General features: G+C 51.8%; 3 protein-coding genes across 3 annotated transcripts; all 3 read right to left on the bottom strand.

The window, feature by feature from the left end:
- Window positions 1-929: 929 nt before the first annotated feature.
- Window positions 930-2,842, bottom strand: IAR55_000560 (uncharacterized protein; the record flags this gene model as incomplete). Its single annotated transcript, XM_066943694.1, has 2 exons — window positions 930-1,550; window positions 1,676-2,842. The coding sequence occupies 2 exons, from the start codon at window positions 2,840-2,842 to the stop codon at window positions 930-932; spliced, it is 1,788 nt and encodes a 595-aa protein (XP_066806236.1).
- A 356-nt stretch (window positions 2,843-3,198) lies between these two features.
- IAR55_000559 (threonine synthase) lies at window positions 3,199-5,394 on the bottom strand (the record flags this gene model as incomplete). Its single annotated transcript, XM_066943693.1, has 6 exons — window positions 3,199-3,457; window positions 3,560-3,669; window positions 3,725-4,547; window positions 4,695-5,078; window positions 5,205-5,236; window positions 5,329-5,394. The coding sequence occupies 6 exons, from the start codon at window positions 5,392-5,394 to the stop codon at window positions 3,199-3,201; spliced, it is 1,674 nt and encodes a 557-aa protein (XP_066806235.1).
- A 327-nt stretch (window positions 5,395-5,721) lies between these two features.
- IAR55_000558 (uncharacterized protein) lies at window positions 5,722-12,281 on the bottom strand (the record flags this gene model as incomplete). The annotated part of the gene is made up of 10 exons (XM_066943692.1): window positions 5,722-5,859; window positions 5,919-6,167; window positions 6,227-6,542; window positions 6,599-7,774; window positions 7,824-8,035; window positions 8,104-10,295; window positions 10,351-11,544; window positions 11,602-11,709; window positions 11,766-11,864; window positions 12,155-12,281. 10 exons carry the CDS (start codon window positions 12,279-12,281, stop codon window positions 5,722-5,724), a joined length of 5,811 nt encoding a protein of 1,936 aa, XP_066806234.1.
- Between the last annotated feature and the right edge of the window lie 409 nt (window positions 12,282-12,690).

The following is a 12,690-nucleotide window of genomic DNA, read 5'->3' as shown; positions in this document are numbered from 1 at the left end:
GTCACAAGCACAGTCACCCGCCTGGTTACCCATCTCGGATGCTGGATAATAACGAGGACAGAACCGTACTCAGAAGAAACACAATGAGCGTGTGGACAACGAAGAAATCCCAACGATTGTGACGTTTGCTCGTGGACTAGAATGACAAGCTTAGGTGTAAAATCCGAAGTTGGGTTAGGGACATCTGTCTTAGAGAAAAAAAAGATCACAAGGATGCACGTTGCTTTTCTCCAGCTTGTGCTCCATCGTAGCGGTGTTGCCACCAAATCATCAGCTGATCCTCCCTCCACGACACTGGTCGTTTTGGGTGACCCTACATCCTTTCATCAATTCCAAGAAAGGATTGACAGGACAGGGCTAAGGGCCTCGAGGATGATCTTGAGGATGAAGATTGAGCTGATGAGATACCCCGACACACCTACAAGACAATTGCAGCTTGCCCATCGGAATGTTACATGACAGCGGCTGGCTCATGAACCGAATTTCGGGCGTGAGGAAGGATCAGAGTAGAGTGCTGAAGGGAGAAAAAAGCAGAGCTGCCTGGTGATATCACTACAGTAGGATTGAACCAGCGGAAGGCTGTCCGTGCAGGCACATTCGATTCATCTCGGAGGTGATACACCGAGCATGGAAGAAGATGTGAGATAAGGAAAGGGAGGAAAAGGGGACGAAGAAGATGTAGACTGTTGCGTGGTGGACTCAGGATGTTGAGTGGCGAACGCTCGAAACGGGAAGTGGCACCTTGCACCCAAGATATTCTAGAGAGACCTTGCTCCTATCCTCTGAATTGTTGAGGATGGTTCGAATACACACGTGTTGCGTGAAGATGCACTGGTAATGTCCTGTTGACAAGGCGTAACAGAACCACGCTATGCTTTCCCGACCCTCTCCTTCACAGGATCATATTGTTGCAGACCAGATACGTCACCTTACCAGAACCTAGACCTATCTGTCATTTCAATCGGACTGGTCACTATCTCCATATCTTCACCTTTCTGCCTCCCACTTCCTTCAGCGACATTCTCAAACCAACCATGTCTCCCCTCTTTCTCTTGACCCAAACGCCAGAACGAACTCTGATCCTCTTTCGCTTTTGTCTCCTTCGCACTTGACAGAGACGGTCCTCGTCGCCTTTCGTTGTCTGCATGATGTTCCAGATCCGCTTGGTCAATTCCTCCATCACCTTGAGTGTCGTCAGATAGTTCGGGTCTGAGAATGTGAATCAGAGGTGATCGATTTCTCTTTCGAGGTGATACTTCGCCAACAGCAGTATTTGATCGGACATATGCGGGTGATGTGTGACGACTACTCGCCTGGCGAGAGGGTGAAGCTGTCGACAACTCGTTTATCGGTGGAGTAGGTTGCGATGGTCCTCCAGAAGAAGGGACGGGTGCAGATGGACGAGCAGTGGACGAAGATGAGCTCGTTGTAGGGTCCATTGATTGTGTGCGGCTTTTGTTCCGTGATCCTTGAGGATTGTTATGGCTGAAAGAAAGCTTCGGTGTACCCAAGTGGTGATAGGTGCGCAGCGATTGCGACAGGGAGTCCAGCTGCGAAAATAGTGTCAGACTCCACATTAGCATCTTCATCAAATGAGATCGTGCTCAGCGAGTTGCTGTTCCAACTAAACATCGGGATACTGTGATGAATTTACAATGGTAGAACTCCCACTCACCCGTCGCATTATCTCTTCCACCCCTTTCTCTCGCTTGTCCAACCTCTGCTCCCCATCTTCTTTCATCTTCTTCTCCCCTTCCTCGCTATCCCTCTCGGAAGTATAGCCCAAGCCCAAACCCAAATCTTCCAAGTCCAGATGTAGCTTCGCCACCTCCTCCTGACCTTTCAGCACCGTCTCCAGATATCCTCTCAGATCGTTAGACATCTTGGATCCGTCCGAAGAGAGAGAAGCATTGAATATCTCGAAAATGGGTTGTTTACCCCTTCTTCCACCTCCGGTACTACTGCCTCCATCTTCGTCATCGTCCTGATCATTTTCCACTCTATTTGGTCTCTCGTCTTCGTCTACCAATCCAATAACTGGACCATCTACCGAATTCGATGGCAGAGCTGAAGGCAATAATTGTGAGGCCGGATGACCAGGCGCAGAAGATGATCGATGCATCGTCGGGCGGGAGACATCACCAAGACCTCCAGGAGGTGAGGTTTCCAAGGGAGAAGTCTCGAGAGGTCGGATGAAGGCCGAGATATATGGATCATGGACAGATGCAGGTGGGATAAGAGATGGATCGGGGAATGAATGGAAGTGATTTCGAGATAATGATGTGGAAGCTGGGGGAGAATCATCATCATCATCTTCGCCTCCGTCCGCACCACCATGTTCACCTCCAAATTGATTTTCGTCTACTCGGTCTTCTTCCTCGGCCTCGTGATCTTGTAAGATCACAAATGAATCTCTCGATCTGCTTCGGTCTGCACCCTGTTCGTCTTGTGTCCTCTCCTCAGTACCTTGGGGATATTCTTTCCTCCTTCCTTCCTGCGACCTCAAGGTGGACGGACCGGGTCCAGCTTCAGAAGAGGGCATACCGAAATCCCTAGCGGAAACTAGAGGGGATCTACTTCCACCAGAGCCCGGTCCCGTACCCGCATCAGTCCTATGAGCAGGGGGAGAAGTGCCGTTGTTGTTTGGCGGTGTATTTGGCGAGGTGGGGGTATGTCGACCGAAGCTGAGACTGAATGGCGAACCGAGATTCGGACTCGTAGGCGACGAAGGAGAAGCAGGTCCTTTAGTGGTCGATGAGGAATAGACGGAGGATCGGGGTAAAGCCGTGTTGTTCGTCATCGAGGACTTGCGTCGTGGCATGGATGTATAGTAGCCGAACATGACGGCGAGAGACCTATATCAAAAGTCTGTCTTGTGTATGCGTACGTAGCTGTGTGAGCAGAATGAAGGGATGAGTTGTAGCTGTGACCGTGAACGCAGTTAGTCGTCTACGAGCAACAACAAAACGAAGCGATATCAGCCACGTGGGGGTGACTATCTTGCAACTTTCCTCACCAACCAGTCGTGGGTTTCGCATGCATCTGCCTGTATCATGAGTCCGTCTGCTGCTCATGAACGGCTCATGAACTGGCTTCAGGTGCATTTAGTCTTGGCAGACTGAAGATCGTCTAGGTAATCTCCAATGACATTGCAGGCATATGATGCATCTCCATCACTAGATCCTCCGCTTGAGTCGCTTACAAAGACCCTCTCCCCTCATCACCCTCGTACTTCTCCCCCTTCTTCACCTTCTCGATCAGATCTCGCACACCTTGCTCTCCCTTGACCTTGTGCACTCTCTTCTCAAGGTTCTCGAGCTTCTTGAGCTCTTCAGGGAGGACATCACGTCGGAAATCGAACGATGGGTAGTCGGAAGCGGAGAGGGCGAGTTCGACTGCGGAGGAGAATTTGGCAGGGTGGGCAGTGGACAGTGTGATCCATGTTGTGTCAGGAGAGCTGCGACAAGATCAGTGTCAGCAACGGTTCGGACTTTATCTTGTCATAGACCGTCGAAGCGCGTTGGGATTGCGAGATCGCCATAAGATCTGTCGCACTTACACTTTCTTTGCAGATCGTTCTTGAGCGGCGAGACCGACCGCTGTGTGAGGATCAACAACGTATGGACCGTACTTCTCGAGTTTGTAGTATTTTCTGATCTCCTCGAGGGTCTTTTGCGGCTCATCAGTTTGGTCGACTCTGTGACCTGACTCTGTTAGAACACACCTGATTGTCTGAAACTCGCTCGGCCCAGAAGTCGGCGACAGCAGCCTTCCTGACATCTTCTCCAAGATCCACCTTGCCGTTCTTCTTCAAAGCAACCATCCACCCGTTCAATGCCTCTTGGGCCCTCGTCCGTCTCTCGACTTCGCTTCCCTGTTCACCGCCCGTTTCCAATGCAAGGTAGTATAACAATCTCTCAAAGTTTGACGATAGGAGGATGTCCATCGCTGGTGAATGTGTCGCCTTGACAGCACTTGACGAAGCGGGAGTAGCTTGCTGACCATCACTCGATCCGTTGACTGCAGCAGTTTCAGGAGCTTGAGACGCAACCTCCTCTTTCGCTGCACCAGCATCATCGCTCTCGTATCTTCCCGTATTGAAGAACCTCGCCAAAATATCATTTTCGTTGGTGGCCACGACCAATTCACCCATTGGCAGACCGAGTTTCTTAGCATACCATCCCGCGAGGATGTCACCAAAATTACCGGTGGGTACGACGAATTGTAATTTGGCACCGTTCTTCCTGGCTTTTTCGGGGAGTTGGAAGTATGCAGAGAAGTAGTAGACGATCTGAGCGAGGATACGGGCCCAGTTGATCGAGTTGATAGCACCGAGTCGATGAGCGGCGTTGAATTCCGCGTCGGAGAAGAGGGTCTTGACGATGGACTGACACGTGTCAAAGTCAGAATCTTGCACGGCGACACAGTAGACATTAGCGTCGGGGACAGTGGCCATTTGAGCTTCTTGTATAGGAGAGATTCGTCCGTCGGGGTAGAGGATGAAGATAGTGATGGAAGGTTTCGAGCGAAGGCCGTAGATCGCGGCGCTACACGCGACACATGGTAAAGTTGAGTTTCAGTCACCGTACATTGGCTCGAGTCGAAATGGTGAACAGGCAAGGAGTATCCAAGAGAGCCTTACACAGAGGGATTCAAGAGGAAGAGTCGATGAGGCGAGCAAACACCTGACTCACCTTCCTGTATCACCACTAGTGGCCCCGACCACCGTCAACTCCTCCTTCTTCTCTCCCTCCTTCTTCTGCCCATTCCTTCTCTCCAAGAAGTACCTGAACAATTCACCCAAAAACTGCAATGCGACATCCTTGAAAGCCCACGTAGGACCATGCCACAATTCCATGACGTACTCGTGCTCGCCAGTCTGTCGGAGCGGGGTGGTCTTCTCATGTCGGAAAGACGAGTAGGCAGTGTCGATGATGGATGAAAGGTCGGTAGAAGGGATGACAGACGTGGGGATGAAGAGGGACAAGATGGCGTGGGACAGTTGGGGAAATGTGAGTCCGGCCCAAGAGGTCTGCCAGTCTGAAGGGAGGTTAGGGATGTGTGTTGGGATGTAGAGTCTGCACAGAGAAACATTTGAGATGTCAGTGGATTCACGCCGCATCACCTTCCGTCTCGATTGAACATGGTGGACAAGAGCCGCACGTCCGGAAGTCAAGTGCTGCCAAGACGAAACAAACACTCACCCTCCGTTGGGCGCAAGACCAGTAAGGACAGCCTGATTAACAGCGGAAATATCAGATCAGATCCACTGCACCTCCCACGAGGTCGCCAAGAACAGATCGTACGTCTTGTAAACTTAGCACTCACCTCCTCAAACGTGAGCGTTTCGCTGCCACCTCTGGTGGAGAAGTATCTCATCTCGTTCTCGGACATGCTGTGATGTATTGAATGCGCTGTTGCCTTTGTATGTATGCCTCAAGTCAAAAAAATGTCAATGTCAAATGTCAAACGTTGTTGCTGGCTGTGGTGTTCGCTGTCTTCGACTTTTTCCAGTCGGCCGAGTCAAAGAACCAGTAAAAGTCAGGTTACGTAACTAACCCATTATGATTTCAAATGCATTTCATTCGTAGGGACCCGTGCTATGCACATCTGTCGCTGGATATGTACTATTGTTCTTGCCCTATAGGATGATGCTTCAATGGTGTACCCTTATGGTCATGAACACATTCCCTCCCACATCCGATGCAATGCAGATCCTAACTAATACTGTCCCACCGGATCCTGCGCTGCAACGGGCAACGCGTCTAGGCTCTTGTTGAACAATTCAAATGCCGCTCCCTGAAGGAGATGTAATCGATCCTCATCAATCAAGTATGTTGGCACAGCTTGTCTTGGAATCTGCTCACAGCATATACCATCAGCGCAATACCTCTGACCATTACTTCGAGACAACCCACATATCCCGCGCTGTGTAATGCCCCACCGAGCTGATACAAGGGCGAGAGCATATCGCTCAGACTCGCTACTTGTTGCACATCCTGCTTGTTTGGGAAAAGGCCAGGTAAGAGCGCCAGGACCTTGGGAAGGTTCCTCGCCCTGTCCGTCAGAGTTGCTGCTTCTCTGGGATCAGGATGAGAACCAGCATTGAGGACCGAGGCTAGTAATCTTGCGGTGTCTTGTACTAGGTCTGCCCAATCGAGGAACAGCTGTGGCGAAGGTCGTCAGCCGGATAAACATGGAATATGGCAAGCAGTTTGGGGCGCACCTTGCCCTCAAACTCCCATCTTGCTACTCCCTTTCCCTCTAGCCCTTGGCATAGTCTTCTCAAAAGACTGATATCGTCCCTGATGACAGCCTCTGGCGCCAGTTTCTGAACCAAAACTCTGTGAGCACGGTCGTACAGCTTTGCTTTTAGTAGAGCTTGGTATTCGCCCCAAGCATTACCGGACGAAGCTAAGGACGCTGCTCGAGATTCATGGATCCATTCGATCGGGACACGTAGTGTTTGTGCAAGGAAAGATTCGTCATCCGACGTGGCTTCAGGATGTCGAAAAATCAATGCTCGAAGAGCTTGCTCGCGTCTATCGAGTGTCGTCAGTCGCGTCATCATTCGCACAAGAAAGCCTCTCGTACTCACCCTTCAGCCGTCTCAAGATGAAGAAGTACAAAACCGGCCCATCTCCACTCGCCCAGACCTTCCAACTGTGCTGCGTAACCCTCGGTCAACCTATCCGCACTTGCGCTATAGCCTTCCTGCTCGTCTCTATCCTCAAAGTCTCGTTTTTCTAACACCTTTGACAATAAGAAATAGAGATGCCATGCTAATCTGACGTCGAAAGGGCTCGATGAAATATCACGCGACCTGAGGACTTGGTCCAGCGATACTGTAACGTCAGAATAGAGCTTGATGAGACTATACAGCACGTCGGTCGGTTCGCTGGGCATATTCCACGATCGAGGGAGATTAGCAGGTCTCTCGAGGTAAGCCGGGAGAGGCTTCGCAGGCGGATAGGAGGATGCAAGGGCAGCAGTGTAGGATGCCAAAACCTCGCCAATTGTGTTGTCGAAAGGATTGCCGTACCACAAACGTAAGCCCAAAGCTCGCTTCCAGTCGAGACCATCGGCGACGAAAACGTCGGGACATCCATCTAAACCTCTTGCAGAGTCTCCAGGCGAAATGTCGGTTATCCCAGCGAGCAGAGCATAAAGCTTTCGATAGCCTGGATTAATAAGACCGTTGACCTTATATCTGTCCCAGTCCTTCAATTGCTTAAGAATCTCGTCTCTGAACGCTTCCTCGCCGCCTGCTTGCGTAATAAGGGTGGCCAACCGCATATCGCCGCCATCCAAGGCGGATCGGGCAGCCCTCTCAACTTGATGTCCACTGAGCAGGGTGAAAATTTTTGCTGGTCGATCTTCACTATTGATTATCAGGTCCGAGTCGACAGCAGGAGCAACAGCGTCTTCCAGCCATTTGGAAAGGGTGAGCTTTCGACGAATAGAAGCGATACGGTGTGTAAGATCTTCCGAGGATCCGTGAGGAAGATGAAGATCGATCTCGTCAAATAAAGCTACGCCAAGTCGGAAAACGCTGGCTTCGTGCGTTTTATCGCCAACGTCGAAACGGGACGCGAAATCGCGGAAACGAATCGCGCCATCGATGGCAGCATAAGGAACGCCATCGATCGTTTCGACAAGTGAATGCTCGAGGTGAAGCGACAGTAGTCGTTGCGCTCTCGAGACCTCGAGTTTGGCTTCATCGGCCAAAGCCTCGATCTTCTCTATGCAGACGACCGCATCCTTCTCCAAAGACCTATTAGACGAAACTTTAGCTTCGAAGTCATTTGGTCAGCAGTACTTACAGTCTCTCGCTCGGCGCGCAAATCTTTCCAAAATGCACTAATTCCCCATTAGGACCCCACGAGGGCCGGAACGATCGTCCTAATGCCAGACCAGCATCCACCCTCACACTCTCCCCCCCTTTGGCGATGCTTATATCTTCAGCCACTCTGGTATATTTTCTCGGTTGTCGCAATCTTGGTGGGCTAATGGGGTGATCGCCGAAGGAGGTGCGCTGAAGTGAAAGGATGATTGTCTCATTCAGCCATCGCGCATCCGTAGTTTGGCACTCATATGACCTACCTTGACTGCCCGTTCATCAAGCTTCACAATGTCCTCCCCGGCTTCACCAAAAAACGAATCCAATCTGTTCTTGTCCAAATTCCGTTTTTGATTCCTGTGCACATCATTGCCGATCTTCCTGACAGATGTTGTCAAGCCGGAGGCACCTCTGTCTCCACCGAAGAACGAACTCTGCATTTCTCTCAATTTCCTCATGCCCTCCACGCCGACTTTCATCTTCAATGGTTGGTCCCAAGCGGTAGGTTCAGAGCGTAAATCGTCTGAGCGTGCTTCGTCATCGTCGTCGTGCTCGTGCGAAATCGTGTCCTCCTCGTAGCTGTCTTCGTCCTCTTCGTCTATTTCAGAATCGTGTTCCGCTCCCTCGACGTCCCGGATGCTCTTAGTGGGGGGTAACATGTCCTCATCTTCGTCCTCGTCTGGAGTGCCTAAAGGAGTTCGGTCGGAAGTCGCCTTGGACTTGGCGGTCCTTGGCTCTTCCGTGTCATCGTCTTCATCACTCTCGTCGATGCCGTACCGACTGAAATGTTCAACCTGGAACGTCCAAGTCCCATCATCCGTATAGCTGACAAATTCGGTATTTGGAATGTTCTTGACACGCTTGAGGAATCGGGCATATCTTTGATCGTTAGGGTCTCTGATAGGCTCTTTGGTAGCTTTGTCGTGTGCGAATACGTTCTCAAGGGTGATCCGAGCAGGAACATTGAGCCCCTTGCCTTCAGGCGCTTTGTTCGAGTAGTCATCCGGATACACCGATAGCTCCGACTGGTCGAAAACAACGATAGTGCCGAGAAGATCGTCCAGCGGGGCTAGAGTGAGATCTACTGACTCGAGGAAAGTGACCTCGCCGAAACCACGTCTACCAGCTGTGAAGTTGTGCAACTCTGACAATTCCTGTCGACCGAGTTGACCGAGTTTCTCCAGCTTCGGCTTACACCAATATTCACCCTTCTTGGGCTGACGTTCAGATCCGGATATTCGGAGGGATGGTTCTGTCAAAGGAGCAGCTCGTCGTACAGGAGACTCGGCAACTTCAGGTTGCCGGCTGACCGTCCCATCCGCCGGTGGGTTGAAAAAGAGTGACGCTGGACTTTGACTCGAGATCGCACCTCGTTGAGGTGTTGGCTGAGCGATGCTCCCTGTCGATCCCTTGAGAGCAGACTTGCCCAGCACCGATTCGAGCGGGTCAGCACCATTTGTAGAGCTGACGGTCTTCGGTGTGACAGTCAGCTTCTTTATGCTAGGTCGAGGAACGAAGGCGTTAGGTGTCAGAGCAGTATCGGTGAGACCCTTGTATCTGTCTGGCGCTACGGGGGAGTTGAGCAGGCTTGATCGTCCTGGAGAGTTGAGCCCGCTTAACGGAGTACTGCCACGTGCAGGACTTTGCGAACCGTTAAGTGGGGAAGCGAACCCTCGGAGTTTGTTGAGTTTACCCTTGGCGGTAGGTGTGAGTCGGTATGAAGATGCAGTGAGAGGAGGTAGTGCAGGCTTTTTGGTCTGGGATCCGTATTGAAGTTTTTGACCGTTGTAGGCAAACAGTTGGTTGTTACCGTACGGATTCTGATCAATGGATGCTGTGAGACTCGGCTGTTGTTGCTGCTGTTGCTGTTGTTGCGTGGTCGATTGGCCGAGGCCACCACCAAAGAGACTTCCACCAAGATGGTTTTGCTGCTGAGGTTGTGGCGCCGTACTACCAAACAGGCCAGTCGACGCAGGCTGAGATTGTCCTATACTGCCAAACAAGCCGCCACCGATCGGGCCAGGTTGCTGTTGCTGTTGCTGTTGCTGTTGCTGACCGAAAAGACCTCCACCACCGCCGAATAAACCTCCAGCAGGTTTAGCTCCAAGCTGATTTTGCTGTTGGTTTTGTTGGCCAAGGCTATTGTTGGTGCTACCGAACAGACCGCCCCCAGTAGTGCTCGTGTCACCAAATAGCGATGACCCTTGAGCTGGTTGCTGAGCTGGTTGAGTTTGACCAAAGAGACTAGTGCTAGGCGTGGTGGTAGCTGGCTTAGCACCAAACAAACCGGTCGAGCCAGTGTTGCCAAACAGGCCACCGCCAGCAGGAGGCTGCTGTTGAGCGTTCTGTTGTGGCTGAGTCTGACCAAACAGCCCACCCGCGGTGTTATTGGTGCCAGTGGTACTGCCAAAGAGACCGGTACCTGCAGGTTGGGCAGCAGGAGTCTGGCCAAAACCTGACAGAAGCGAACCGTCAGCTATACAGGCTATACTGATGGGCAAGTCACTAACCACCGAAACCCGTGCTACCTGTCGTGGAAGGAGTAGTTGTACTTCCGAACAAACCACCGGGTTTAGCCGCGCCGAATGCTCCAGTGGCGGGTTGCTGGGTATTAGCCTGACCGAAAAGACCACTTCCCGTGTTCTGTTGAGGCTGGCCTGCTGTCGATCCGAAGCCACCCCCACCGAAAAGTCCACCACCAGTGGCTGGTTGCTGCTGTTGTTGAGGTTGCGTCTGTCCGAAACCTCCAAATCCAGTGCTTCCTGTTCCAGTCTGACCAAAGGTTCCAGTACCGGTGCCAGTGCCGGTTGCCCCAAACCCAGTGGTACCGGTTGCACCGAAAGCAGGCTTAGTTTGACCAAATCCGCCAAAAGTGCTCGAACCAGCGGCAGGCTGTTGTTGTTGATTGGTCTGTCCGCCGAATGGATTTGTGTTGCCAAATAGTCCACCTCCAGTATTGGGTTGAGGTTGAGCTGGTTGACCGAAGAGGCCGCCGGTCGAAGCTGCAGGAGCTTGACCGAACGGAGATGATGTAGCCGGCTGAGTTTGTCCGAAAAGACTTCCGCCAGTATTTGCAGCAGTGGAACCAAATCCACCGGAAGTCGAACCGAACCCTGTTGATCCGGTGGTACTACCAAAGAGACCGCCAGCAGGTTTGGGCGCACCAAATGTTGAAGCAGCGGGCTGTTGACCGAAACCGGTGGCAGCAGGTTGACCGAAACCTCCTGTTGAAGCACCAAAGGCGTTGGTTTGCTGTGGTGCTGTAGCTTCTTTCCTGCCTTGCTGATAATCTAAAGCTCTCAACTCCTCCCAGCTGCATCCTCTATACGGTAGCATCCCAGTGATTGAGTGGAAGAGATGAGGAGGTCCTTCTTTCGCGATTGACGAGGAGGTGGAAGGGTCACCTTGCCAAGTCGGATAGTATGCGGGATTCGCAGTGCCTTGAGGCGGAGGGGGAGGTACAGGGCCATCGGCACGGTATGTTTGCAGCTCGTTGGGACCCTTCAACACCTCTTGACCACCTAGACTGTTACTTGCTCCGAAAGTGTTTGTCGGCTTCGCCCCGAACAGGCTGGATGTCGCTCCGGTCCCGAAGGTAGAAGTGGTAGCAGGCTTAGCACCGAAGAGACCGCCTGTCGAAGCAGTATTGGCCGCTCCGAAACCGGTGTTGGTGTTACCGCTGCCAAAGAGACCCCCGCCAGATGCTATGTTGTAGAACAGAATTAGTTTCTCGACGCTCTCCTCGGCATGCATGAACGTACGAGCTGGTTGACCGAAAGTTGATCCACTAGCCCCAAAGGTTGGCCGAGCAGCACCAAACGCATTGTTCTGCTGGGGTTGCTGTTGCGCTTGAGTCGCTCCAAAACCACCTGCTTGTCTGTCAGATTGTGTAGCGTTACGGTCTTCAAACCATGATTAGACATACCAAACCCGGTGTTCGTCGAGGCACCTCCTCCGAACAACCCACCACCTTGAGGTTGAGCAGGTTGTCCAAAGCCTCCTGTGTTAGTGTTTTGACCGAAACCTGTGAAGACTGGAATCAGCTTTTGTCCGGGGAAAAGGAGGTGCAGCTGAGTGGGCGCAAGATAATTTCATTGAGGTCAAGCAGGCTGTAAGCGTGATTTTGAGCTGTGATCTACTGCCAGTGCAAGACGCAGCAGTACACGACAGCTGACTGGCGCACATATTTCCCCGCAGCTCTAGAGACATCTTTGGCATCCCCATATCTCGCCACGAGCTCTCATGTTACCTCGTTTCATCCATCCGACCTTACTTCCCCCAAACCGAAAGTTGAAATGTTTGGCCCCTACTCACCACCTGTACTTTGTTGACCGAACCCTCCTCCACCGAACAATCCTCCACCTTGTTGTGGTTGTTGCTGCTGCTGTTGTTGTTGATTTTGGTTATTCTGTTGACCCCATGTTGAGGTACTTCCGAACATGTCGCCGAGAGTCAAAGGTCGTCGAGGACAGATGGGTCGATGGTTCCTTGCCTGTCTTTCCTGCCGTTCGAAGATCGAAGAGATAAAGCAGGGAGGGAGAAAAGGGCGCACTCAATTCCACGGGACGGACTAGAGAAGGAGAGGGAAGATGTGTGAGGAAAGAAGGGGATGAAGGTTTGAGTGCTGGTGATGTTGATGATGATGACGATGATGGTCACTCACTGATTCATGTGAGTTATCATCGACGACGACTTGACTTCTTGAGCTGGCTGAGACCAAAACGCGTGTGGGCTACAGTGAGCGGAGTTACCGGCGATATAACCTGTAAGGCGTTCAGTCATGGATCTGGCCTCCTCTTTGTGGCACATCGATGAGGTGATGCATAATAAACAGATCTCTAATGCACACA

This window comes from Kwoniella newhampshirensis, chromosome 1 (genome assembly GCF_039105145.1).
Source record: "Kwoniella newhampshirensis strain CBS 13917 chromosome 1, whole genome shotgun sequence".
NCBI lineage: Eukaryota > Fungi > Basidiomycota > Tremellomycetes > Tremellales > Cryptococcaceae > Kwoniella > Kwoniella newhampshirensis.
Note: the sequence above shows the minus strand (reverse complement) of the source record. Positions and strands in the feature narration are given on the sequence as shown.